Genomic DNA, 26141 nt, shown 5'->3' with positions numbered 1-26141 from the left:
TTTGATCTATGATTCCACTTAATAATCACCCAAGATTGGCTGGGTCTATTCATGCAACAAATACTTACTCTATACCTAAATATTCCAGGCACTGTTCTAGGGTCTGAGGAATACAGTGGTGCACAAGAAATCCTTATTCTTAAGGAGTTTACATTCTATCGAAGGAGACCATCAGTAAGGACTATAATTTTGGATAGTGTTAAGTGCTATAATGAAAATGAAAATCATTTTTGGATATTATTATTGAGTAAGGAGGGGCAAGACAACAGATAGGGTGGTCAGAGAAGACTTCTCTGAAGAGAAAACTTTAGACAGAAACCTAAATGATGTGAAGGATTCAGTTATGAGAAGATCTGGGGCATTCATTCTGGGGACAAGAGACTGCCAAGTGAGGCAAGAAGGCCACCAGAACAGGAAGACAGTGCGTAAGGGTAAAGTAGTGATTGCTCTGTGTTATAGTAGCAGTAGTAGTAACAGTAACAATAATGATAATGATAACTGTATTATTATAGTTATAATATTATCATTATCAGGGTTAGTACTTACTGGGCATTAACTGTATGCCAGGCACTGTGCTAAGTGCTTTACATATGTTTTCTTTTAATCCTCAAAATAGCTTTATGTAACAAGATTTATTATTGTCTTCATTTTACAAACAAGGAAAGCGAGGCAGAGAAAAGATAAGGACTTTGTCCAAGATTACAGAGTCCCTGAGTAGCAGAGCTGGGAAGTTTATCAGACTCTGAAGCCTGTTCTCTTAACCCCACTGCCCTGTGGCCTCCATGTGCACAGTCTTCATGTAATCCAAACACTCATTACTAGACTCGCATTCAGCCAAGGACTGAGTGTTTAATGTGTGGATTATCCAGGCCTTCTTTTCAGCTTTCTTCCTCTGGGACTTTGTATTGTTAACATCTTTATGCTCGGTGTGAGCAAAAACAGTGGGTGAACCTCAAAAGGAAAAGGTAAAATTTCCCCCTGAAAAGCCTAACAAGCAACTTTTACACACAACTAGGGGAGAAAAGGTAGGGATGGGGGCGGGGGCTCCAGGAAGGGAGGTTGTCCCCACACTGCCCATTATCTCATAAGTAAGCTCCCTTCCCTTCTGCCATCTCACACATAAATGAAGACAAGAAGCACTTACCTGGAGGGTAGGAGTGCTTTCCATCCACAACCCACTCTAACAAGGCCTCTATTAATTCAAGATTAACCTTTTCAAAATCCATGATGGACATTGTTTTGATGACTGATTTGCTAACCCCTGAAAGAAAGGTAAAAATCAGAAGGATAATTATACCTATCGAAGACAACTTGCCTGGGGACAAGGTAACTGTCCTGATTGGATTTAATAACACAGATGTTCACATTTAATGTACTGAAATGAACTTTTTTTCTCAGTGTCTCAGAAAATACAGGCTCACACTAGAAGTACTTTTTGCTTGAACAATGACCTAAAAAGCAGGCTCCTGCCCCTGCTGGAAAGGTCCAGACAGGTAACTTTTAACTTTCCTCCTTCCTTCCCCTCTTGTATCCACCACACATTTATTGACAGTTTAAGTTCTAGAAATAAAATTCAAAGTTAAATACATTGTAGAAACCACTTCCAGATTCAATCAAATCACCAGTCAGATGAGATGGAAGTCCAGGTAACAATAACCCATGGAAATGAACAGACAGAGACCACAGTTTTCACAGCATCCTTACAACAGTGACTCTTAACCTTTAGGTTCCTTTGAGAAAATGATAAAAGTTATGGATCTTCCCTGAAAAATACATGTGATTTTAATGGCTTTACCAACACCCCTGAAATCTGTCTATAGACCTGAGAGTTCATTGTACAGTCTCACAAACTTTTAATTTTGAATTTAAAATCATAGCAAAATAAAAAGTTACAAAATATTCAAGAATATAATTTATATTTTACTACCTCCCAACTTTTCTATAATGAATATATTTCTTTAATAATCAGAAAAAACCCCACTGGTAAATATAATAACAATTACAATCTAATAGGTGTTGGAATTACTATTTTTCTAAGTTTAAGGTTGTTCTGATGAATTAAAGACAATGTAACTATGAAAAAAGAGCCACATTTTTCTTCTTCTGGATCATGGCAGGGGGAAAAAACTAGCTATCTCTGGCATAATTGTAATATTCCCCCAGGAAACACATTACCTTTATAGCGAGCTAGGAGCTGCTTAAAATCTAACTGTTGATCTGGCACTGCATCTTTGGCAGAATCCTGATCCTGGAGGTGAAGAGAGAGCCTCAGGTCTTCCTCCACTTCTTCAAATGCAGTTCTGTTGCGCCTTGCTTTAAGCTTCTCCTTTGACATCTGTTTCATGGAGCGCATATAGGGGCTTCCATCCTGTAACACATACCTGAGGAAGGAGATGAACGAATGTGTCTGCGTGTATATGGGTCTGTTGGTGAGGAACAAAAATGTTCACCTATTTGATGTGCTCGTTGAGCAGAATGTTGCTCTGTTTCTGCCTAATTCATGTGCTATTCTTCCATACACTATTAATCCAGTCTAGGACTCTGTTGGCTGTGCCCTATTTCTGGAGAGGAACACACTGGAATGCTTTTGGCTCTGTTTTAAGATAATCCTGGAGGCAGTGAGTTTGAAAAAGTGAGAGAATGAAGACAGGTAAACTAGTTGAAAGACGACTTCCCCGGAGAGTCACATTCAATGGATGTGGGATAGCGCCCAGAAAATAATTTTAATAAGCTCCCTAAGCATGCTTGTTGCACACTAAAGTTTGATAGCCACTGTTTGGGGGTTTTTAGCTTGAGAATATCATACCATTAAATAAAGACAGAATTAGGAGGGGGGCTTATTAGGAATGGAAGGAGCAGGGAGAAGGAAAAAAACTCTGAGTTGAGTTCAAGGTGGCAGATATCAAGTACGTTTCATTCTGGAGCCCAGAGGTCAGGAATGAAGATACTGATCTGGGACTTCTTGGCACAGAGCCAACAGCTGAAATCACATGAGTCTAGGAAAGCTGAGGAAGAGCTTAACAGTGAGAAAAACAGTGTAAAGATAAAACCCTGGGGAATCTTCAAGGTCAAAGAGTAGGAAGAGGAAGCAGGGCTTTCAAAGGAGAGAAATCTGTTTGTATCCAGGAGACATGACCCTTTTCTACCCAGTACTGAAATTATACAGACATCTTAACACTCACACTGTACTGCAAACTCCTTGAGGATAGAAGGATGATAATAACAGCTAAATTTATAAAGCATTTGCTATGTGCCAGGCACAGTACTAAGCACTTTGCAAGTATTAACGCCAAGTATTAATTAATCAATCCTCATAACAACCCTGTGAAGCAGCTGCTATTAATATATTCATTTTACATATGATGAAACTGAGTCACAGAGAAATTAAGCTACTCACCAATGTTACAGTTAGTAAGTAAAGGGATTTAATTACTTGCAGTCTATCTGCAGAATCAGTACTCTTTTTTTCATGTCAAATTCTCCATATAACAGGTCCTTCATCATTTTTTAATAGACTTAGTTTTTAGAGCAGTTTTAGGCTCACAGCAATATTGAGCAGAAAGTACTGAGATTTCCCATATACCTCCTGTCCCCCATACATACACAGCCTCCCCCATTATCAACATCCCCCACCAGAGCGGTACAGTTGTTACAACTGATGAACCTACATCGACACCTCATTATCATTCAAAGTCCATTATGGTTTATATTACATTAGGGTTTATATTAAGTACACTTAATATACAATATTGCCTGTGAATTGCAAATAATTTGTATAATAAATATTTGCTGAAAGGGGAAAATAAAATGCTCAAATAGAAAAATTAGAAGAAAAACTAACACATTCATCAGTATCCTGGCACACTGAGGTAAAATAATAATTCTGTTTTCAAAGACTTTCACTGAATCATAATTAACATCTTCCTTACCTTGTCACAGCGATTGCATCTTCCAGAAAAAATTGATCAACAGGAAATGTACGACCTAGAAAATAAAATAGAAAAGTCTCAGAATATCTGTTGAACTATCTTGAAATAGTTTGTATACATAAAATTCTCTTAAAACAAAGCTTGGCACAACAAGACACTATTTGTTCTGTGGTCTTAAAAGTATCAAAAAAACCCAGCTTTTGATAATAGAAATTGGAAGGGGTAGATTCCAGTTAGGAAAGAAAACAGAAGTGTACAGGTGGAAAGATGATCATTTGCTAGTCTTTTTTTTACCTCTTCTTTTTTAACCTGTTACACATTTCCCACCCTCTCTCCTCCTCCAGAGGGGACCTTTAAATATTTAAGAATTGTATTCTAGATCAAGCATATAATTTCTTCTTTAAATCTACTGTCAATACCCTCTATAACTAGAACAAGAAGTACTACTGCAGTTCCCCTTATCCATGGGGTATCCGTTCCAAGACCCCTAGTGGATGTCTGAAACCACAGATAGTACCGAACCCTATATATATTCTATGTTATTTCCCATACACACATACTTATGATAACGTTTAATTTATAAATTAGGCACAGTAAGAGGTGAACAACAATAACTAATAATAAAATAGAACAATTATAACAATATACTGTAATAAAAGTTACCATAGATCTTAGCAACCTCAGCACGGTATTTTTTCTTTCCTTATTAAGTCGAGAACTTGCACCTTTTCACTTAAGGAAGCACTTTACAGCTTATCTTTGGCACATCTGAATTGCCAGCATCACTACTCTTGTGCTTTGGAGCCGTTATTAAGTAAAATAAGGGTTACTTGAACCCAAGCACTGTGATAGCACAACAGTCAATCTGATAACTGAGACAGCCACTAAGTGACTAATGGGTGGGTAGTATACAGTGTGGATGTACGTCCTGGGCAGACTGATTCCGGATGATTCATGTCCCGGACAGGGATAGAGCAGGATGGCATGAAATTTCACCATGCTACTCAGAACAGTACACAATTTAAAACTTACCAATTGTTTATTTCTGGAATTTTCCATTTAACATTTTCAGACCGTGGTTGACCGCAGGTAACTGAAACCATGGATAAGGGGGGGACTACTGTATTATTCATCAGTCAGTGCTTCCAAATTGTCCCTCTGCCAATCAATTGCAGAAGGATAAACCAAAGCCCAAGGTGATAAATTAATCCCAAAATGAAACTGAAAGCACCAAAAGAAGACCCAGACTACCCAACTTCACTTTCCCCCAGAGTGAACAAATATCCAGAAATTTAGCAGAATCCAGCAATGAACAAATAAGCTATACACCAATACAACTTCCCTCTTTATGACAGATTACCATTATAAATGCACATTTTTGATGTTAAACACAATGGAATGCTAGAAATCCTAATAACCTAGACTTCCTTAAAAAGCACACATAAAATTGAAATCTCCCATAAAATGGGTATGTTACCTCCTTATTAATTTCATTATACGGTTATGATTTCATTTGTTACAAACCATTCACTTCTCTAGAAAGAGGCATAAATACCTATTAATTATATCTCAAATTAATTTCAGAATATTTGCTTATTAGAACGATATATATTTAATGACTCATTTTAATCACCTGGTATAGTAATGACTGGGCAGGAATTGAAATATTCTGAAAAGAGCTCAGCATTTAAAGTTGCACTCATCAGAATAACTTGAAGAGTTGGTCTCTGCAACACAATGTCCTTCAAAACTAGCAGCAAGAAATCACTAGAGGAAATAAAAGAAACACTTGAGGATCAAACAAATTTGATACAAAAAAATTAATAACTTTTGATATATTTTGAGCAAGGAATGTGTAAAACCTATGTGAAAAAATTATAACACTCATAGAAAGATGTGTCATGTTCCTAGATGTGAAGACTTAACATTATAAAGACAGCAATTTTTCCCCAAATAAACTAAATCCATTGCAGTACCAATCAAAATATCAAAAAGATTTATCACTGCATTGATAATTCTACTTCTTGATATCTACATGTACATAAGGAGGCATATACAAAGATTTTCATTTCAGCATTCTTTGTAATAGTAAAACAATAAAAACTACCTAAATGTCCATCGACCAAGATATGGTTAATTATAACAATATCATCCATTCTATGGAATAACATGAGACAGATAAAAGGAATAAGGTAGAGTTCTAAATTCCGACATAAAAATATCTCTAAGATATATTGTTAGTGAAAAAAATCCAAGTTGTAGAACGATATGTACTGTAGAATGGCTATATCCTAACTGGTCTCCCTGCTTCAGCCCTTGCCTCCTTGAAATCCATTCTCAATATGGTAGATTATTAATTCTGTTCAAATGTAAATCTGATTCTGCCACTTTTTGCTCAAAATCCTTCAACGACTTTATTTATTTATTTATTTATTTATTTATATTTTTTCCCCCCAAAGCCCCAGGAGATAGCTGTATGTCATAGCTGCACATCCTTCTAGTCGCTGTATGTGGGATGTGGCCTCAGCACGGCCGGAGAAGTGGTGCGCCGGTACGTGCCCGAGATCCGAACCCAGGCCGCCAGCAAGGGAGCGCGCACACTTAACCGCTAAGCCACGGGGCCGGCCCTCAATGACTTTTAAAGTCCTCACTAACAAAGCCCTACATGACATGATCTGTAGCCCCACCACTCATTTTCTACTGCTCTCCCTCTTATTCACTTGGCTTCAACCATACTGTCCTCCTTACGGTCCTCGAATCATGGACCTCAGGTCCTTTGCATATGTTATTAATCTGCCTGGAATGGACTTCTCCCAGACATTCACAGAGGTAGCTCCCTCACTTCCTTCAAGTCTTTACTCAAAAGATACTTTTTAGCCAGGTCATGCCTGGCCACCCTATTTAAAATTTCAAATGCTCCCCTCCCTTACATTTCATATTACCTTTCCTCTTGTTAGCATTTAACATATTTTACTTATTTATTTTGCTAATTGTTGGGCTCTCCCACTAGAAGATAAGCTCTATGAGGACAGGGATCTTGGTTATTTTGTTCACAACTCCAGTATCTAGAACAATGCCTGGAATATAGTAGACACTCAACAAATATTTGTTGACTTACTAAATAAATATATCATTTGTGTAACAAAAAAAGGCCAGAAAACAGAAGTACTTAATTCTAACAAAGTAAACAAATAAGTCAATGTACAGAAGGACATATTACCAATCTTTCACTGTAGTTATCTCTGGAGAAGGGACTAGGAATTGTTTGGGAGTGTTAAAGGGGACTTTCACTTTATCTGTATTGCTTGAACTTTTAATGACAGCATGTTCTTGTACCATTTAGTTCTCTTTAATTTAATTACATTTATGACAATTTTGTTTCTTTTTTAAGGAAAAGGAAAATAATATAATAGGCAAAAGGTTAAGTAATTTATGGTACATCCATACTTTAGAATTTCCTTATGCAATTAATAATAATTTCAAAGATAGTTTTGTTATCATGTTAACTATTAAATCAAAAGCAGCACACAAAACTATATAATCCCAAGAGTGTTTGTAGAGATACATCTCTCTACCACATCTCTCCCCTAACTCCCAATACACTCCCAGAAGAAAACAGACAAAAATTATAACATGTAATTAGTAATTTTATACCGGACAGAAATTTTCCTTCTTGACATTTCTTTGATATTTTCTGAATGTTGTAGAATAATCATGTTGTTGTCTCTCTGATCAGGAAATTTACTAAAAATTTTACACTAACACAACTGTAACCTTTCTATATTCAACCTTTAATCTTGTCTGTATTTTTAGGGATCTTGGTTCCTAGATTTTACTCCTATTTTCTGCCTTTTCAATCAGAGCTAGCAAATATTCCCTACTTTTTCTTATACAGTCATGTACCACACAGCAACGCTTCGGTTAATGGACTGCATATGTGATGGTGGTCCCATTAGATTAGTACCATACAGCCTAGGTGTGGAGTCAGCTATACCATTTAGGTTTGTGTAAGTACACTCTGTGATGTCCGCACAATCACGAAATTGCCTAACGATGCATTTCTCAGAACATATCCCCATCGTTAAGCAACACATGACTGTAATTTGTAAACTCCTTTCCCAAAGACTGGTATTTGTAAATGCTCGAATCTCCCTTCTCCAATGGGTAATTTACCTTTATTGAGATGTGAAAATATTTTGAATTTTTAATTGCTGATATTCTATAGGTCATTAGGTCTTAAAAATATCTTTCTCTTTTTGAGAACACTATTGCAGCCAGGAACTAGATCCAGTGCTATGCTCCAGTTTCTCTAAGTCTGCGGAAATATAAATGTTATGAAACCCAAAGCTATTCTTTTTTTTTTTTTTTGCAGAGAAGGATTCACCCTAAGCTATTACCTGTTGCCAAGCTTCCTCCTTTTTCATTTTTTCCCCCCTCCCCAAAGCCCCAGTGCATGGTTGTATATACAACTAGGATTTGTTTGGGAGTCCTTCTAGTTCTTCTATGTGAGCTGCTGCCACTGCATGGCGATTGACAGATGGGTGGTGTGGTTCTGCAACCAGGAAACGAACCCGGGCCGCTGAAGCGGTGAGAGCGCTGAACTTTAACAACCAGACCATCAGGGCTCGCTCTCCAAAGTTCTTCTTTATATTCAAAATTACACTAGATATAATTTCCCCTAAAATTTTAATTTATTTTGATAACACAATCAGTTAAATATTATTAGTCTGGTTGAACGTTTTGATTTCCTCTTCCACATTGTTCAGTGACTCTGTTAAAAAAATTTCTTCTTTCAAATATTCCTTTGAATATTTAGCTGCAAAACGACATTATTTACCATTTATTTTTCCCCTACTCTTTCCTGGAGTCTCTACAAAAAGAATATTTGCCCCTCAAAGATTCTCAGTGTTTTGTGTACAGTCGTTTAAAATTTATTATTATCTTGTTCTAGAAATTCTTTTTATTTTGATCTATTCTTTTTATATGAAAGTCTGCTTTTCTTTAGTTTTTAATTACTTTATATTTCCTATTTACTATATATTAGTGTATTTATCTCTTCTAACAAATAGTCTTCTGTTCACATGTCTGCCCTGTTCAGTTCTTAAAAACTTTTTATCAACAGTAGCTGGGGCTTCTTTTCACATTTGTTTTTTGGTTATTTCTTCTTTTAGTTTTGCTATCAGCTATTTTCTGCTTCTCTGTCAGCCTGCCATCTTTACTTAGACTTTCTTTCTTCTTCTCAAGATAGTCATAATAGTACAGTCCTTTTTGGGAAAGCCTCATAATTTTCATGGAATTGTCTCTCTTCTTCCCACTTTCTTTCACTGCTCTAGAGCATAATCCATGTGACAAACTATGATTAATGCCATCTGTTTACCTGGCCCTTCCTTTTAAATAATTTTATTTATTTATTTCTTTTTCCCCAAAGCCCCAGTAGATAGTTGTATGTCGTAGTTGCACATCCTTCTAGCTGCTGTATGTGGGACGCGGCCTCAGCATGGCCGGAGAAGCGGTGTGTCGGTGCGCACCCGGGATCCGAACCCGGGCCGCCAGTAGCAGAGCGCGTGCACTTAACCGCTAAGCCACGGGGCCGGCCCGTGGCCCTTTCTTTTAAAATATGAGAATTTTGATTTTATACCTCAACCCTTTAATGACTTCTAATTCCATTAAAATAAAATCCAATTGCTTTTTTATCCGTGGTGTATAAGGCCCTAAAAGTCTGGCTCCTGCTTTTTCCACCTGCCACTTTTCCCCTCATTCACTACACACCAGCTTCACTGGCCTTCCTCTAGTTTCTGGACTCATGAGGCCCTTTCTCACTGCAGAGTCTTTGCGAATGCTGGCCTTGCTCCCATTTGTTACGTGGGACTCCTGCTCATACTTCCATTTTTTTTTTTTTTTTTTTTAATTTTATTTATTTATTTTTCTCCCCAAAGCCCCAGTAGATAGTTGTACGTCATAGCTGCACATCCTTCTAGTTGCTGTACGTGGGACACGACCTCAGCATGGCCGGAGAAGCGGTGCGTCGGTGCATGCCCGGGATCCGAACCCGGGCCGCCAGCAGCGGAGCGCACGCACGTAACCGCTAAGCCACGGGGCCGGCCCTATACTTCCATTTTTAATTTAAATGTCATCTCTTCAGAGTTACGATCTCTGACCATTTCATGGATCTCTCCCCCTAAACACAGCATCCTACTTATTCCTTCACAGTACTTACTACAATTTGTAATTATTTATATATTTCTTTACTTGTTCCTTATTTGTTTTCCCTACTTGACCATAAAAGATAAAGGGAACCACATATGCTTGTTTACTATAGTATCCCCAGCAATTAATAGATCACTTGGCACTTAATACAGACTCAATAAATATACGAATGAATGTCAGGACTGAATGATTGACCAAATAAACAAACAAGGAAGAACATATTAACCAATCCATCAGCTACAGCATGCATTACATCTGTTCTTCCTGCTAAGTACAGTGTCCAGCTCAGCATAATGCCCAGGAGGGTGTTAAGAATCTCTCTTTCTCTCTCTCTTTTTTTCTTTCCGGCGAGGAAGATTGGCCCTGAGCTAACATCCATGCCCATCCTCCTCTATTTTGTATGTGGGATGCCACCATAGCATGGCTTGATGAGAGGTGTGTAGGTCTGCACCCAGGATCCAAACCTGTGAACCCCGGGCCACCCAAGCTAAGCGCACAAACTTAACCACTACACCATGAGGCTGGCCCTGTTAAGTAACCCTTATCAGATGATGCCCATCTAATAGGATAACTCTTCTAGTGATCAACATGTGCTCTCCTAGCATTTTTAGTGTTACAAACCCTGGAGAGCAGGAAAGCAGTTCCTCTTTTCTAACTTAGGCCTTCTCTATGGCAAAATACCATTACTAGCCTTAAGAAACTGAATTGGAAGCAGAATAAAATTCTTTCAGCCATGTCTTCATTTTATGTGTGCGGATATTCACTTGGAAAATCTTTGTTTTACCTTTCTTCTGTCCTCTCATGAACTTCATCAACAATGATATGGGTGATTCCTTGTAGAGCTGTATCTCCTTCTAGCCTTCTCAGCAGCACTCCTGTCGTGCAGTATAACAGTCTGGTGGCTGAGGACTTACAAGTAAAAAGAGCACAGAAAACATTCATGAAATTTCTGAAAAAAGGAAACACTTTCCTGGCAAAGCTATTTTGAATGGATAGGGATAAAAAATATTGAAAGCATCAGCAGTTCCATTTAATATGAAACCATACTAAATGCACAGTTTCCTGCTGGCGACCACAGTAAAAGCTTTTCTACTTTACGTGAAAATTTTAAGTGTAAGACTGATAAAAAGCATTCAAAAATTATTATAAAACATAAAAACAACAGTGAATGATGAAATCAATTCTGAATTTGGCCATTCCTTATTTGGTTAAATGGATTAAGACCCAGTTTTAAGAGCAAAACAGCACTTACTAGATCACTTCTGCCATTAAAGAATAAAAGGTCTTTCTAGAGGAAATCAAGTACACTCAAATGAGAGTTCTTATACCAAAATGTTTCTAAAAAGGATTCCAGTCCCACTGAAGTATATATCCCAAATTGTCCATGAATCTCCAGACCCCAAGAAATCTTCATACTTGAAAACTGTAAATTACTGTTATCAGGAAAAAAGCAGACCATACAAACCTTGACACTTTCTAACCGGATCTGGTATCCCACAGTCAGACCCACCCTTTCTGTTCTCTCTTTAGCAACACGTTCAGCGACAGAAATTGCAGAGATTCGTCGGGGTTGGGTACAGATGATGTTAGCCACCTTCTCAGGTGGTCCATTTAGAGAATCATCCAGAATAAACTGTGGAATCTGTGTGGTTTTCCCACATCTGTATGTAAAAACAAATCCTAAAATGAGAGTTTTCAAATGCTAGTTAACTAAAGCAGCAATCATATACAATGAGGGAAGTGAGAAAGCTAATCAGAATAAAAGCTGTTCAGCTTCCCCTATCTTCTAAACCTACCTAACGTCTCATTATCTACAGCTGGTAACTCGTTGGAATTTGCACTCAGATTAACAGGGCAATCAAATGATAGCGTAGTATCACTTGCAAAATTGGGACTATTAAATAAACATTAGATTAAGGTGTGTAAATGCCTCTAGGAATGAGAATTCTGTACATGAATCCTAAAGAAATAAGAGTATTAGCTTATGATTATTAAAATATTTTCCCCTTTGACGTGTATTGATTTGGCTAAAAGTGGACTGTAGCTAAAAAGATAAGAAACTGGGGCAGGCCCCGTGGCTTAGCGGTTAAGTGCTCGAGCTCCGCTGCTGGCGGCCCGGGTTCGGATCCCAGGCGCGCAACGATGCACCGCTTCTCTGGCCATGCTGAGGCCACGTCCCACATACAGCAACTAGAAGGATGTGCAGCTATGACATACAACTATCTACTGGGGCTTTGGGGGGAAAATAAATAAATAAATAAAATCTTTAAAAAGATAAGAAACTGGAAGATACAAAGTTACTACTATATCACTGAGTCTGGGCACAAATGTAATTATTAAATTGAATACCCTTGAATACAGAACTAAATTAAGCCTGCAATTTGTCCCTGCTAAATAGTTTTGGATAACATATGGAGAATGTTAAACAGAAAAAAATAATGAGCCCTAAGTTGTTCTTAAAAGAACAAATAAAAGTTCTAAGGAAATCAGAATAAATTTAGAAGATGAGAAGTTTTGAAGCTAAATGTTCTGGACCTATCCTTTATATTTAAAAATGAACCTTGTTAAAAGCCTTTAGCTAGGCTTTTTGCCTTAAAATTGTCTCAAGGCAAAAGTGCACAACGTCTATAAATTCCTAGATGGATTTCTGAGTTTTATCTTTGTTTTTTGTAATTTGGCTCTGTTGGCTACAGAAGTTGCAATATTAGCCTCTGTGAAATATTATTTAATATTTGACAGGAAAAAGCACAAATAACACCAGCTACTGGTTTTTTAAAAGCAGAACTGGTTATGGTAACCAGGGCAGATATCATATTTACATACATTACGAATAAACTGCATTCTTACCCAGTCATACCACTTATAACAAGCACCTGGTGCTTGCTCAACAATTTAAGAATGGTTTCTCTTTCTTCCCAAGCAGGGAGTGATTGTCTTTCCTGCAGAATTGACTGGAACTGTCTGGAAGCCTAACAAAATAAAAGATAAGGCATCAGCTGGATTACTTTGAATCACCTTTCACAAAGCTCTGAATCTGGAATCCCATAGTTAGACCTACCCTTTCTGCTCTTTTTTTAACAGTTTGTTCAGAGACAGAAATTGCAGAGATTTGTCGGGGTTGGATGCTGATGATTTTAGTCAGAAGGCTGCTCAGAGAATCAGCCAGAATAAGCTGTGGACTCTGTGTGGTTTTCCTACATCCGAATAAACTGAAAGATCTTATAAGAGAAATAAACCTGTCTTGCTTAGCAACTATCCAGCTCTTCCTAGCAAGAGTCTCTATACCAGCACTGTCCAATAGCACTTTCTGTGTTGATGGAAATGTTCTATACTTGCATTGTCTAACTTAACAACCTCTGGCTACATGGGGCTATTGAGCACTTGAAATGTGGCCAGTGCTACTGGTGAACTGAATTTTTTATTTTACTTCATTTTAATTAATTTAAATTTAAAGCCACACACAGTTAGGGGCTACCATATTGGACAGCACAGTTCTACACAAGATTTTTACCAAAATCAATACTAGTAAGAGCACCCAGTAAAGGGTTCTTTTTGGCCAGTCACCACATCTGTGCAACTCAGTCTGACGTCTAGTGGCCAATGCTAACAAACATTGTACTGCACATTAAAACTATGGATGTATTTTTGAATAATGTAAGAAATTTATACATCATTTTCTGCATATAATTTTATCATCATATAAACTTACTGCTAAACACACTGATCAAATTGTATATGTAATTTTTGTTTCTACCATCTTATTATTTATGGTGTGATTTTGTATCCATTCTGACGTTCTATGGGTATTGCACCATAATATATGTGATAGTGTTATGCTGTATCAAAAATCGGAATCACAGAACTTTAGAACTGGAAGGCCCTTAGACAGCATCTAATCCAATCCCCAAACTGGTTAAGCAACTCGCCTTTGTCTTACATCCAACTCTGCCCTAACAGTTCACTTATAGGCTCTTCTAACATAATCTTCATGAGAATGGGGTAAAAACAACATGAACTTTGGAAACAGAGAATTAGCTTGAACCCCTCTGTTGCCACTTACTAGCTATGTGATCTTGGGCAAGTTATTTATATACTGTGAGCCTCTGAAATGGGATAAGAGTCCCTCCTTATCTTTCTCCTTTTCTACACTGAGTTTTCTAATGTAAATCACAGTATTAATTTTCCTTTCATTTATCAGATTGTCTAACATAGTATCAAAGCCACATGATTCTGAGAATATTTGGTATACGTGTATTTCATTTTCACCAGCCATTGGATTTTTCAAAACTATCTAGAACATGCACCCAAGTTTGCTGTGGCATGCAGAAACTCTGACCACTCAGAGTGAAAAAGAACCAAAGTATACTAGGCAGCGTAGCCAAAGCTTCCTAATTCCTAATCCCTTCATCCATACTTTAGAGAGGCAATGCTAGCCATTCTCTCAGAACACCCTACCTGTTTTATTCGGAACTGCTTGCAGATTTTAGCATTTTCAGCATGTACTGATTTTGCCTGCCAGTCATATCTTTTGGAAATCTTTTTCTTAAGGTTCACATAGCTTTCATTCTCCACTATAACTGGTGCAGGACCTTCATCCTCATCTGTCTCCTCCTCAGGTTCTGATTCTTTTTCAACTTGAAGGGGATAAAAGGAAACATTTTCGATATGGAGCCCTTTCTTTAGCAAAGGGGGAGGTCACTATCCAACAAAATTAACAACAAAATCATAAAACGGAGAAAAAGTTAAATCTTGAATAAAGCAGGTTCACTCATTTCAGTACTACTACTGTAACTGCTAAAGAACTTAAAATGCATCTTCAAATAAACTTTAATCAAGTATAAGTTGGTATCGTTAAACCAAATTAAAAACAAAGAAGAGAAAATCATGGCATGCCTTGTTAATCCAATAGACTTTTTACATTCAAGGAATTAACTGAAAGTTGAAACTATTTGCAAGTGTTCCTAAAATTCCATGACACAAAACAACCCAAATGTCTATCAAATGATGAATCGATAAACAAAATGTGATATGTCCATATAATGGAATATTATTTAGCATTAAAAAGGAATGAAGTACTGATACATGCTGCAACATGGATGAACCTTGAAAACATTATGCTAAGTGAAAGCAGGCAATCACAAAAAGCCACATGTTGCATGATTCCATTTCTATGAAATGTCCACAAGAGGGAAATCCACAGAGATAGAATGTAGATTCGTGATTGTCAGGGGTTGGGGAAAAGAAGAGATGACAAGTGACACTGATAGGTATGGGGTTTCTTTTTGGGGTGATGAAAATGTTCTGGAATTAGATAGTGGTCATGGTTGTACAACCCTGTGAATATATTAAAAGCCACTGAATTGTACACTTTAAAAGGGTGAATTTTGGGGCTGGCCCAGTGGGCATAGTGGTTAAGTTTGCGCGCTTTGCTTCAGCAGCCCGGGGTTCGTGGGTTCGGATCCCAGTCGCAGACCTAAGCACCACTCATCAGGCCACGCTGTGGTGGCAGCCCACATACAAAAAAAAAAAAGAGGAAGACTGGCACAGGTGTGAGCTCAGCGACAATCTTCCTCAAGCAAAAAAAAAAAAGAGGAAGATTGGCAACAGACGTTAGCTCAGGGCCAATCTTCCTCATCAAAAAAAAAATTTTCTGGTATGTAAATTATATTAATTATATTTCAATAAAGCTGTTACTTAAAAAAAAGTGCACGACACACAATTTGTCATTTCTCGTGGAAAACATTTGAATCCCACATGCTAGAAGCTGACATTGGGAATGAGTCAAGTGGCTAGTGAGTAAACCTAGCCAACTGTCCAGCATACACATCTCAGTGCAGTTTCATTGTTCTCTACTTATTGACATCTACCTAGTAACTCTGGTAAAATAACAAAAACTTGTTTCTCTGAAAGAAAGATGACAACAAATAAGAGAGAATTCTTTGATGAACTTTGAAAAGAGGGTGCACTTGTGGTGTAAGAATCTGTACAGCAAACCTGGGTCTGAATAAAGCCAGCAGCTTGCACAAACATTCCTTTAGTTGAAGATTTAGGGATTCATAAAGATAGCCCTACTCTGAGGAATTTTGGGGGTCTAGTGTACTAAAAGCAGTAGGGTAAGGATAGTGGTATAGAAAAAGAAGTATTTCTAAAAACTCATTTGAAAGTAATCCCATATAAAGTATCAGAAGTAAACATTTGAACCAAATGAATTAAATGAAACACATTTTCTGGGAAGATGCTTTAAGGTTCTTCCAACCCTCAACTGCTAGAATAAATTTATCATCAACATCAACTTTCAATTCAGGGAGCCCGAATACAGTGACAAAATTAGGCCTTACAATTAAAGTCAAGGCATAGTTCAGGGGATTCTCACTCCCTTTTGCCCATGGACTGAGGAGAATGACTTGCCCAAGATCTCTGGGAGATGCTAGACCAGCCCTCAGAACCTTTGACTTCTTTAATCTGCCATTCTGAATGCCCCCCTCCACAACACCATCCATGTGATCAATGCCTTACATACCTTCTGGAGTTTGATTTGAAACAAAAGAATTATTTGGAATCACTGGTTTACGACAGACAGGATTATTTATTCTGGTCCAAGAGGATATTGGCAGAAAGTTCACAGGAAGGACACTGTACTTGTGATGGGTATTTGTTAGTAACTTCACTATTTCTGATTCTTCCTCTAAAAGGGTTATCAAAGAATATACAACAGGTTCTGAAGTTTCTGCAAATATCAAGGCCTTGCCATAAAGGAACTCAGAAATATGTAAACGACAAGCAAGAGGTAGATTCTCATTGGTGGAATAAAAGGCCACAAGGGGAGCTTCATAGGGATATTTGTGGTCTTTAGAAAATCGAATTTCAAGTTCATATAAAAAAGATGCATCTTTGTTGGCATTAAGATGAGAATCATCTACACGTCTTTCTGCTCTTCCGACAATTTGATTTGGGGGCACTTCATGTTTAAATTTGCATTTCGATCCAAATTTACAATTTCCTTTGAGGTAAAATTTACAGATTTCAAGTGAAGTCTCCTGTACATTTTTGGTACTTTCCTTTTGCTTGGATTTGCAGAATTTACTTGTCAAATATTCCAGTTCTAATCCAATGGTCCAGACTCTGTTCTGAATTCTTTCTATAAACTTTTCTCCACAGATTGACTTGAGAGCAAATGCCTCTTCCTGACGCTGTTCCACACACTCATCCAAGCTTATATGGGCAACTGCCTCAGACACCTTCATCCTCTCGCCAAATGTCTCTGAAAAACACTGGGTGAGAAGATGTTCTAGTGATGCCCCCACATCTCCATCACAAATCCTCAGGGCTGCTTGACAGCGTTCCGTGTTGAAACCATACCTGCCAAGTGCGAAACATGACAAAAAAGACTGAGTAATATCAAATCACAGAAGTGAAATTTATGTGAAGTTATAACTATATATAGGCAGGGTTTCTGTTTTGAAAAAGCATCCTTGATAACACTAATTCCTCCTTTATTTCCCTATCCTAAAAGAGAGGATATTAGGCATATCAGGCACTGTTGGAACCCACACAACAGAAAAGTATTCAAGGAGTGAGAGGTGGATTTATAATATGACGTCAGTTTTCTTGAATTCTCCCCCAACTCCCATAAATGTTGACAGCAATCACCTGGAGAGTTTTTGCACTGCAAATAGTGAGACTGTAAATTCTGGATTATAAGGCTCCACTGGGCCTAAACCAGCATATTCCAAAGGATCAGCGTCAGGAACAAGGGAAGCTTCTCGTCCAGCTGACCAGTACTGCTCATCATCACAATCAGGCTCGTCATCTTCCTCCTCTTCAGAAATGCCTCTTCTGGCAAAGGTAACATTTTCATATATTAGACATTAATTTCTACTTACTTCAAAAAAAATTCAGCAAGAGTCTAAGAATTTAATTTGAGAAGCCAAAGGACATAGGATCCTGACCACTATTCAGTCACTCATTTAATCTTTTATTGACCTATTAATTTATATCTTGGCAATTAACATTTATTACATTCCAGATACTATGTTAAGTGTTTTATATGTACTATCTCTTTTAAAATCTTCCCAGTAACTCAACCAGATTATATTGGAATTTCCACTTTTCAGATGATCAACTAAAACTTAGAGAGGATTAGTAACTGCTGAAGGTTATAAAGAGCAACTACAGATTTTAACCAAGGCAGTCTGACCCTTGAGCCTGTATTCTTAACCACAGAAGCCTTGGCTATCCTCTCTCTCTCTTCTTATTCATAAAAATCCCCCTAATTTTTTGCTCTGATATAAAACCACTTTTCCTAAATCTAAGACATATAAGAGATTTGTAGTTAGGATGGAAATTGAGCTGTTCATGACTGACCACTCATTAACTCAGGCAAATGAAAGAATTAACTTCTCCAATTGAAATCACAAAGCAATATAGCCAAAAGAGTAAAAATTGTTTCTCTAAGGCCGATGGTCATGAGAAGTGTAATCTTAAGACCTCATCTGATCAACTCAATATTTGCTCCTAGAATAATACTTCTACTTGTTCACTACAAAGTTTTATTTGGAAAGCTGTCAATAAATCAATTACTGAATCCATATTAGCACAGTCCTAGAAAAAAAAAATAAAGATGAAAAGGCAATCTGTACTATTGCTCACAGATATTGCAAACAAACTCATTCTAAAACTGTTGCTGAATAATTATTCTTGTATTTCTCTTCGCTCACTTCCAACTAATTATACAGCCACAACAGGATCAGTATTGATACAGTATTCCAAAGACACACAGGACCTTCACACTGCCAATACATCTTCCTTACTATAATAATTTACTCAAATAAAACAATTTACTCAGATCCAGCATCTGCATCTTGTTCTTGCAGGTCTCGGAGAAGAGCTTTCACTTTCTCCTGATTCTCAGAAGTCATATGTAGAGTCTGAAGGGGCACTTTGGCTTCCGGCTTCCATTTGGTGCATGCCTCCCCTTTTCTTACGCTACTGTTGCTAGGTCTGCAAAGGATACAAGAACAAAATTACACATTTACCTGTGATCAGAATTTTTACACTCTCCTTAAAGTCCCCAAATACATACAACACGAACTAGACTGTCAAGTATCTTACAAAAGATGGTCATGAATGTGAAGATTCTCCATTTTCTGTAGTATATTCCAGACTTCATTATATTGGAACCGCTGGGAAAAAAACCTGATCAGATTTTTAATCATTAAATGTGGCTTCACTAACTCAAGAATCCTCTGGAAAAAGCAATGCTATGATGACTCCTTCTGCACTAGAGGACTTTCAAAAGAAATATGCTACACACAAAAAGTATTTATTTCATACTACTTTAGGCACCTAATCTGAAAACAATGAAGAGTTCCATCTTACTTGTGAATATTAGGCCCTATATTTGAAACATTTACCTAAATTATCATTATTTCCTGATTACAAAAATAAAATAATAAATACACGAAAAGTAAAGAACAAAGAAGAAAACAGAAGTCACCCTAATTCACATCACTCTTTTTCATATATGTTTTTTATAAAATTGCACCGCATTATATAATCTTTTATAATGGCTTTATTTCCTTATCAAAATAAAACTGGCATTTCTCTAAAATTAAATATTCTCCTACAACATAATTTTAAATGGTTACATACAGATATAGATATACTTGAATTTATTTCACCATTCTTTCGTTGTTGGAATTTAGATTTTTTTAGGGACTCGTTTTAATATTTAAAACAATAATAAGTTCTAAAGCTTAACTTTATTCACTAAATTTCTTTTCTTTTTTTGTTTGGCATGTTTCACTATAAATTTTCACAAATCCAGAGAAATGGAAGAAACTCTCTCTGTATTTAAAATCTAATACATTATTGAGACTTTGAAATGAACCACACATTTACACTTGCAAAAGTGAATAACAAAGGAGAAAAGAGAATCAATTGTGGATTTTAACCACTTGGTTACAACTTCTGAAAAGAAATGTTACCCCAAATCCATCATTTCCTCTAACCTTTTGTTCTGAAAAATTTTAAACATACAGAAATACAAACCTTTTACCTAGACTCACGAATTGTTAACATTCGCCATACGTATACGCATACACACACTTACGCACTTCTCTTCCTGTTTCTCTCTCTACACACACATAATGCCTAAATATCTGCCCTCCTCTCTCCATATACATGTATATGCATAAATCACTGACTCATCTGCATGTAAGCTGCAGACATCATATTCACTCTTGACTACTTCAGCATGTATTTCCTAAGAACAGATATATTCTTTTACATAACCATAATACTATTATCACTTACAAAACATTTTATAGTGATACAATATCCTCCTACATAGAATCCATACTCACAGTTCCTAATTGCCTCCATCATGTCCTGTACAGATTTTTTGATTATCTAATAAAAAATGATATTTAGTTATCTTTTTTTCAAACTGCTTTAATTTAGAAGTTCCCTCACCTATTTCCTGACATTGACTTTTTTGAGGGGCTCAGACCAGCTGTCTGGTAGAAATTCTCACAATTCGGATGTGTCTGATTGTTTCCTCGTGACTGATAAAAAAAAAAGGGGAGGGAGAACTTCCCTACTCAACCCCCACTTATCTGTATACCCCTATACTTTGCCTTCCTTCCTGTTACCAAGGATGAATCATCCTTGCTCCTAAAGTCAATCCCTCTATTTGTACACTGTATCCCAATCTCTTTAATCTCCTCAGGAAATCATTTGGCACTTATCCTCCTCTCTGGATCATCAATTCTTCATTCTCCTTTGGATCATTCCCAACAGCATATAGACATGCTATATAATGTCCACCATCTTAAAAAACCAAACCAGGGGCTGGCCCTGTGGTCTAGTGGTTGGGTTCAGCATGCTCCACTTCAGCGGCATGGGTTCAGCTCCCAGGTGCAGACCTACACCACTCATCAGTGGCCATCCTGTGGCAGCAACCCACATACAACATAGAAGAGGACTGGCACAGATGTTAGCTCAGGGCTAATCTTCCTTGGGCAAAAAGAGACTGGCAACAGATGTTAGCTCGGGGCGAATCTTCCTCAGTAAAAAAAAAGAAAAACCCAAAACCAAACCAAACAAATCGTCCCTTTGACTGCATATCCCACTCAAGCTATTGCCCTCTCTCTCCTCCCTCCCCTCCCCTTTATAGCAAAACTCCTCAAAAGGGTTAATAATTGACTTTGTCTCTACTTTCTTGCCTCTTCTCTCTGAAACACACTCCAATCAAGGTTTCTTCTTGTCAAGGTTACCCATGCTATCTACATTGCTAAATCCAATGGATAACTGTCAGTGCACATTTTTCTTGACCTATCAGAAGCAATTTTTGCTTTAAGTATCCCCTTTCAGTATCCAACCCAGTCTGACTAGATACTCCCCTTCAAAATACCTTTCTTTTTTTGTTTTCTGCTGAGGGAGATTCGCCCTGAGCTAAGATCCATTGCCAATCTTCCTCTTTTCTGCTTGAGGAAGATTAGCCCTGAGCCAATATCTGTGCCCATCTTCCTCTATTTTATATGTGGGTCACCGCCACAGCATGGCTGAGAAGTGGTGTAGGTTGCGCCTGGGATCTGAACCCATGAACCCAGGCTGCCAAAGTGGAGCACACCGAACAAACTTAACCACTATGCCACAGGGCCGGCCCCAAACACCTTTATTCTTTGACTTTCAGAAACCACACTCTCTTAGTTTTCCTTCTACTTCACTGGCAACTCCTCCATCGCTTCTGTTTGATTCTCCTAACCTATTTCAGCTCCAAAGCCTAAAGTGCCCTAGGGCTCAAAGTTCAGACCTCTTCTCTATCTATATTCTATCTCATCCAATCTCATAGCTTTAAATAGTATTTATTCATAGTGGACTCATACATTTACTTCTCTATCCTCTTTCTTTTTCTTGAACTCCAGACTTATATATTAAATTGTCTATGACATCTCCACTTGGAGAATACCTCCTAATTGGTCTCCCTGCTTCCAACCCATGTCCCCCTGTAGTCTATTCTCCACACAGCACACTAAGGCAGGGCTACTGAGTATGGCTGCACAGACTATACACTGTGCAAAGGCTCCTGGCGGGGAGGAGGAGGGAAGAGGATGAGGGAGGAGGGCACAGCAAGAGCTAAAATCCAGTCTATGTTCTATTTGCCAGGCTGTGCATCCTGGGGCTGTAAGTGCCCAAAGAAAGGGGCACTATTTTCTAATTCACATAAAGGCATATATTGAACAGTAGCAACTCTGGCCAGAATGATTGATGTCACACACCCTTGCCTCAAACCTGCAATGGCTTCCCATCTTAGAGCAAAAGCCCAAGTCCTTATAACTGCCTATAAGATCCTACACAGTGTAGCCTCTTGGATCTAACTGCCTATCACTCTCCTTCTTACCCATCCACTCTAGCCACATGGCTTCCTTGCCATTTCCTAAACCTTCTAAGCACATTCCTGCCTTAGAGACTTTGTACTTGCTGTTCCCTCTGCCTTGAATGTTTTTCCCTCAGATAGCTTCACAGCTCACTCCTTCAATTCCTTCTTCTTCCTGCTCAAATTACACATTATTAGAGAAGGCTTCTCTGATCACACTACATAAAATAGCAACTATTTAAAAATACCAACAATCGTTTGGTACTTTCCATCCCTTTTACCCTCTTTTATTTTTCCCCACAGCACTTAAACTTGACATATTATGCATTTGTTTATGGTCTTTCTACCTCAAAACTCCTCCTATGAAGACAAGGACAATATTTTATTCATTGCTGTAATCCTAGTCCCTAAACAGTGCCTGGTGCATAGGAGGCACTCAGTAAATATCTGTTGCATGAATAAACGTCTGAGACTCTAAGAATCTATAATGTCTATGTTTTCAAAAAGAATTGAGCTGCATCTAACTCAGAAGTTAGGTTCTTAAATCAGCAGCTAAAGTGAAAACATAATTTAAAATTATTCTAGAAGATTCTTTAAAAAGGTGTCAAGTTTGAGACTGATATATTATCTCTCAATATGTCCAAAATGACCATTTTTCTTCTAGAATGGAAAAAAATGTAGACTCTCTGTTGAATAGCAGATGAAGTATTTGGTTATGTTAGGGACCATGTACGAAAAACATATATTTAAACCCTAATATCACATATTCAGTGCATCAAGAGGCTTAAACTACAAAAAGCACTTGGAAACTGAGACTGTCTGAGGGAATAGCGTATTCCTCTCTCCATATCTTGCTCACTACAGGGCCCAGATTCATTTAGCGGCAAGTTTAAACTACTTAAATCCTATTTGTTTCCCTTTTTCTTTTTTTCCTGAATGCATATGATTGAACTCATTTAAGTTAAAAGCATGTATGATGCAGTTAAACTTCAGCACTCATCTATATTCCTTTCTAACTAACGTTTAATTGAGAATTATTCCCACAAAAGAATGTGTGTATGTGTGTGTGTATGTGTGTAGAGCTTTACAGAAGTCTTTCCATCTCTAAAAATTCCAGTAAACAGCTCACAGTGCAGTTTGAGAGACAATGAGAATTTTATATTTATATTGCACAACACTTTACTTTCATTAAATATTCATTATAATTATCAGAATTTATTCATTATTTAAAAGTTGGATATGAGAGAAGCCTGAATATGACACCTGTCACCAATAATCACATGAAGCACCAATGAAGATTTGGCTGATCTGGTTGGAAAATAGATAAGTGATCATCAACTAGAAAGACAGAGTGCCAGTCAGGTCACATTTTGGGACCTTCAGACTATAATGCCTAAGAAATACTTAAAACGATTTTCACCATTTCCAATATTTACTTTCCTAGTAACGTTGGTTACAGAAACAGTATTATACTCAATTCACAGTGTCATGTGGAAGTTAAAGTTAACTTCAGTTGTCAACCTTCCAAAAAAAAAAGGTGTTATTTGCCATCATGCCTTTAGAAAAGGTTACAAAGAGGGGGATTACAAGGTTTTAAAACAAGAGGAACAATTAATATGACCAGAATTATTTGGCATTTTTCTTCCTTTCTCTTAGCCATCTGTTGTCCCATAGATTAGGAATTGATACTGTTTCCATCTTTGAACATTCAAAGAATATAATGACCTGGATGAGCGCCTTGATTCACTGAAGATACAAAAGTCATCGCCATCATCCCAAATTCTACTTGAGGCCTTTCTATTGCCGCCACCACCACCACCACCGCCACCGCTGCCACCTCCGTGAGATTTACTAGCATGGCTCCTGCCTCCTCTTCCTCCTCTGGAAGACCCCTTTCCACCTGCTTTGCCTGGTTTGCCTTTTCTTCTTACTGAAGAACTCATTTTCACCTGCAAGAGAAAAAAAGTAATACAGACATCATAAAATCAGACAAGTATAATAATCCTTTGTTTGTCAAAGTTATGGATGTAGCCTATTTTAAAGAAATAAAGGAAAATGCACATTTTAAAAGAGCCAATTTAAGGGAAGCATGCATAAATTGCTTCACAAAAAGATTTACAAGCACATCCCCCTTAGGATTAATACTTAGTGAGTTTCTCTGACACAGATTTCTTAACCAGGGATGTGCATCAGAAATACATGCAGAAATTTCAAAATGCACATGCCTAGACCCCAATCCTACCTTCTAATTTGATTAGGTCTGGTATAAGGTTTAAAAAACTCTAGTTGAGAAGAGATGTTTTCACATGTTTAATATGTGATTTGATAAAAAAAATTTATATTTACATATTTACTTTCAGGAACAAAGCCCAGGCTCAGAGATTTTGTCTGAGGGGAATAAAAGTATAGAGCTTTTGTATGTGATCAAAGTTAAGTTCCTATCAGCTTAGAACAGAATGTTATAACTATACGACGTTTTGGTTTTTTTTTTCCCGAGGAAGATCAGCCCTGAGCTAGCATCCATGCCAATCCTCCTCTTTTTGCTGAGGAAGACCAGCTCTGAGCTAACATCTATTGCCAATCCTCCTCCTTTCTTCCCCCAAAGCCCCAGCAGATAGTTGTATGTCATAGTTGCACACCCTTCTAGTTGCTGTATGTGGGATGCCGCCTCAGCATGGCCAGAGAAGCGGCACGTCGGTGCACGCCCAGGATCCGAACCTGGGCCACCAGTAGCGGAGCACATGCACTTAACCACTAAGCCACAGGGCAGGCCCCTATATGATGTTTTATGTAAGCCTCATGGTAACCACAGAGCAAAAACCTATAGTAGATACACAAAAGATAAAGGAATCAAAGCAGGGAGTAAAGTGTAGAGCTTCTGTACACAATAGAAGTAAAGTTGCTGTCAGTTTAAAATAGAATGTTATAACTATATGGTGTTTTATGTAAGCCCCATGGTACTACAAAGCAAAAATCTATAGTAGATACACAAAAGACAAAGGAATCAAAGTGTACCACTACAAAAAATCATCAAATCACAAAGCAAGACAGCAAGAGAGGTAGAAAGGAGCAAAGAATCTATAAAACACCCGGGAAACAACGAACAAAATGGTGATAGTAAGCCCTTACCTATCAATAATTACTTTAAATGTAAACAGACTAAATTTTGCAATCAAAAGACAGAGTGGCTGAATGGATAAAAAAATCAAGACCCAACTACATGCTACCTACAATAGTATTGCTTCAGCTTTAAGGACACACATAGACTGAAAGCAAAGGGATGGAAAAAGATATTCCATGCAAATGGAAACCAAAAGAGAGCAGGGACAGCTATACTTGTATCAGCCAAAATAGACTTTACTAGTCAAAAAATGTAACAAGAGACAAAGAAGGTCATTATTTAATGATAAAGGGGTCAATTCATCAAGAGGATCTAACAATTGTAAATATTTATGTACCCAATATCACAGCACCTAAATATATAAAGCAAATATTAACATATCTGAAGAGAGAACTAGACAGAAATACAATAATAATAGGGGACTTTAATACCCCACTTTCAACAATGGACAGACCATTCAGATGGAAAATCAAATAAGGAAACAGTGGACTTGAACTACAATTTA

The 26141-nt window shown here is 37.6% G+C and overlaps 1 protein-coding gene across 4 annotated transcripts in view; it reads right to left on the bottom strand.

Annotated features, from left to right (window-relative positions):
- DHX57 (DExH-box helicase 57) overlaps positions 1–26141 on the bottom strand; it is a 59379-nt gene that overhangs the window by 26449 nt on the left and 6789 nt on the right. For 3 of the 4 annotated variants that reach the window (XM_087436861.1, XM_004436729.3, XM_087436863.1), the window contains exons 2-13: positions 24241–24464; positions 18978–19136; positions 17787–17972; positions 16657–17495; positions 14592–14770; positions 12984–13105; positions 11602–11797; positions 10921–11045; positions 5563–5696; positions 3930–3984; positions 2176–2381; positions 1145–1261 (exon numbers count right to left, since the gene is read on the bottom strand). In XM_087436861.1, the coding sequence (XP_087292987.1) occupies positions 1145–1261; positions 2176–2381; positions 3930–3984; positions 5563–5696; positions 10921–11045; positions 11602–11797; positions 12984–13105; positions 14592–14770; positions 16657–17495; positions 17787–17972; positions 18978–19136; positions 24241–24458 (2536 nt within the window). In that variant the 5' untranslated portion in view covers positions 24459–24464. Of the gene's footprint in view, positions 1–1144; positions 1262–2175; positions 2382–3929; positions 3985–5562; positions 5697–10920; positions 11046–11601; positions 11798–12983; positions 13106–14591; positions 14771–16656; positions 17496–17786; positions 17973–18977; positions 19137–24240; positions 24465–26141 lie in introns of those variants that run through there. The other variant, XM_087436862.1, reaches the window with a different exon arrangement.

Source organism: Ceratotherium simum, chromosome 11 (genome assembly GCF_057802395.1).
Source record: "Ceratotherium simum simum isolate JZ-2026a chromosome 11, ASM5780239v1, whole genome shotgun sequence".
Classification (NCBI taxonomy): domain Eukaryota; kingdom Metazoa; phylum Chordata; class Mammalia; order Perissodactyla; family Rhinocerotidae; genus Ceratotherium; species Ceratotherium simum.
This window is presented reverse-complemented; position numbering and strand designations above follow the sequence as displayed.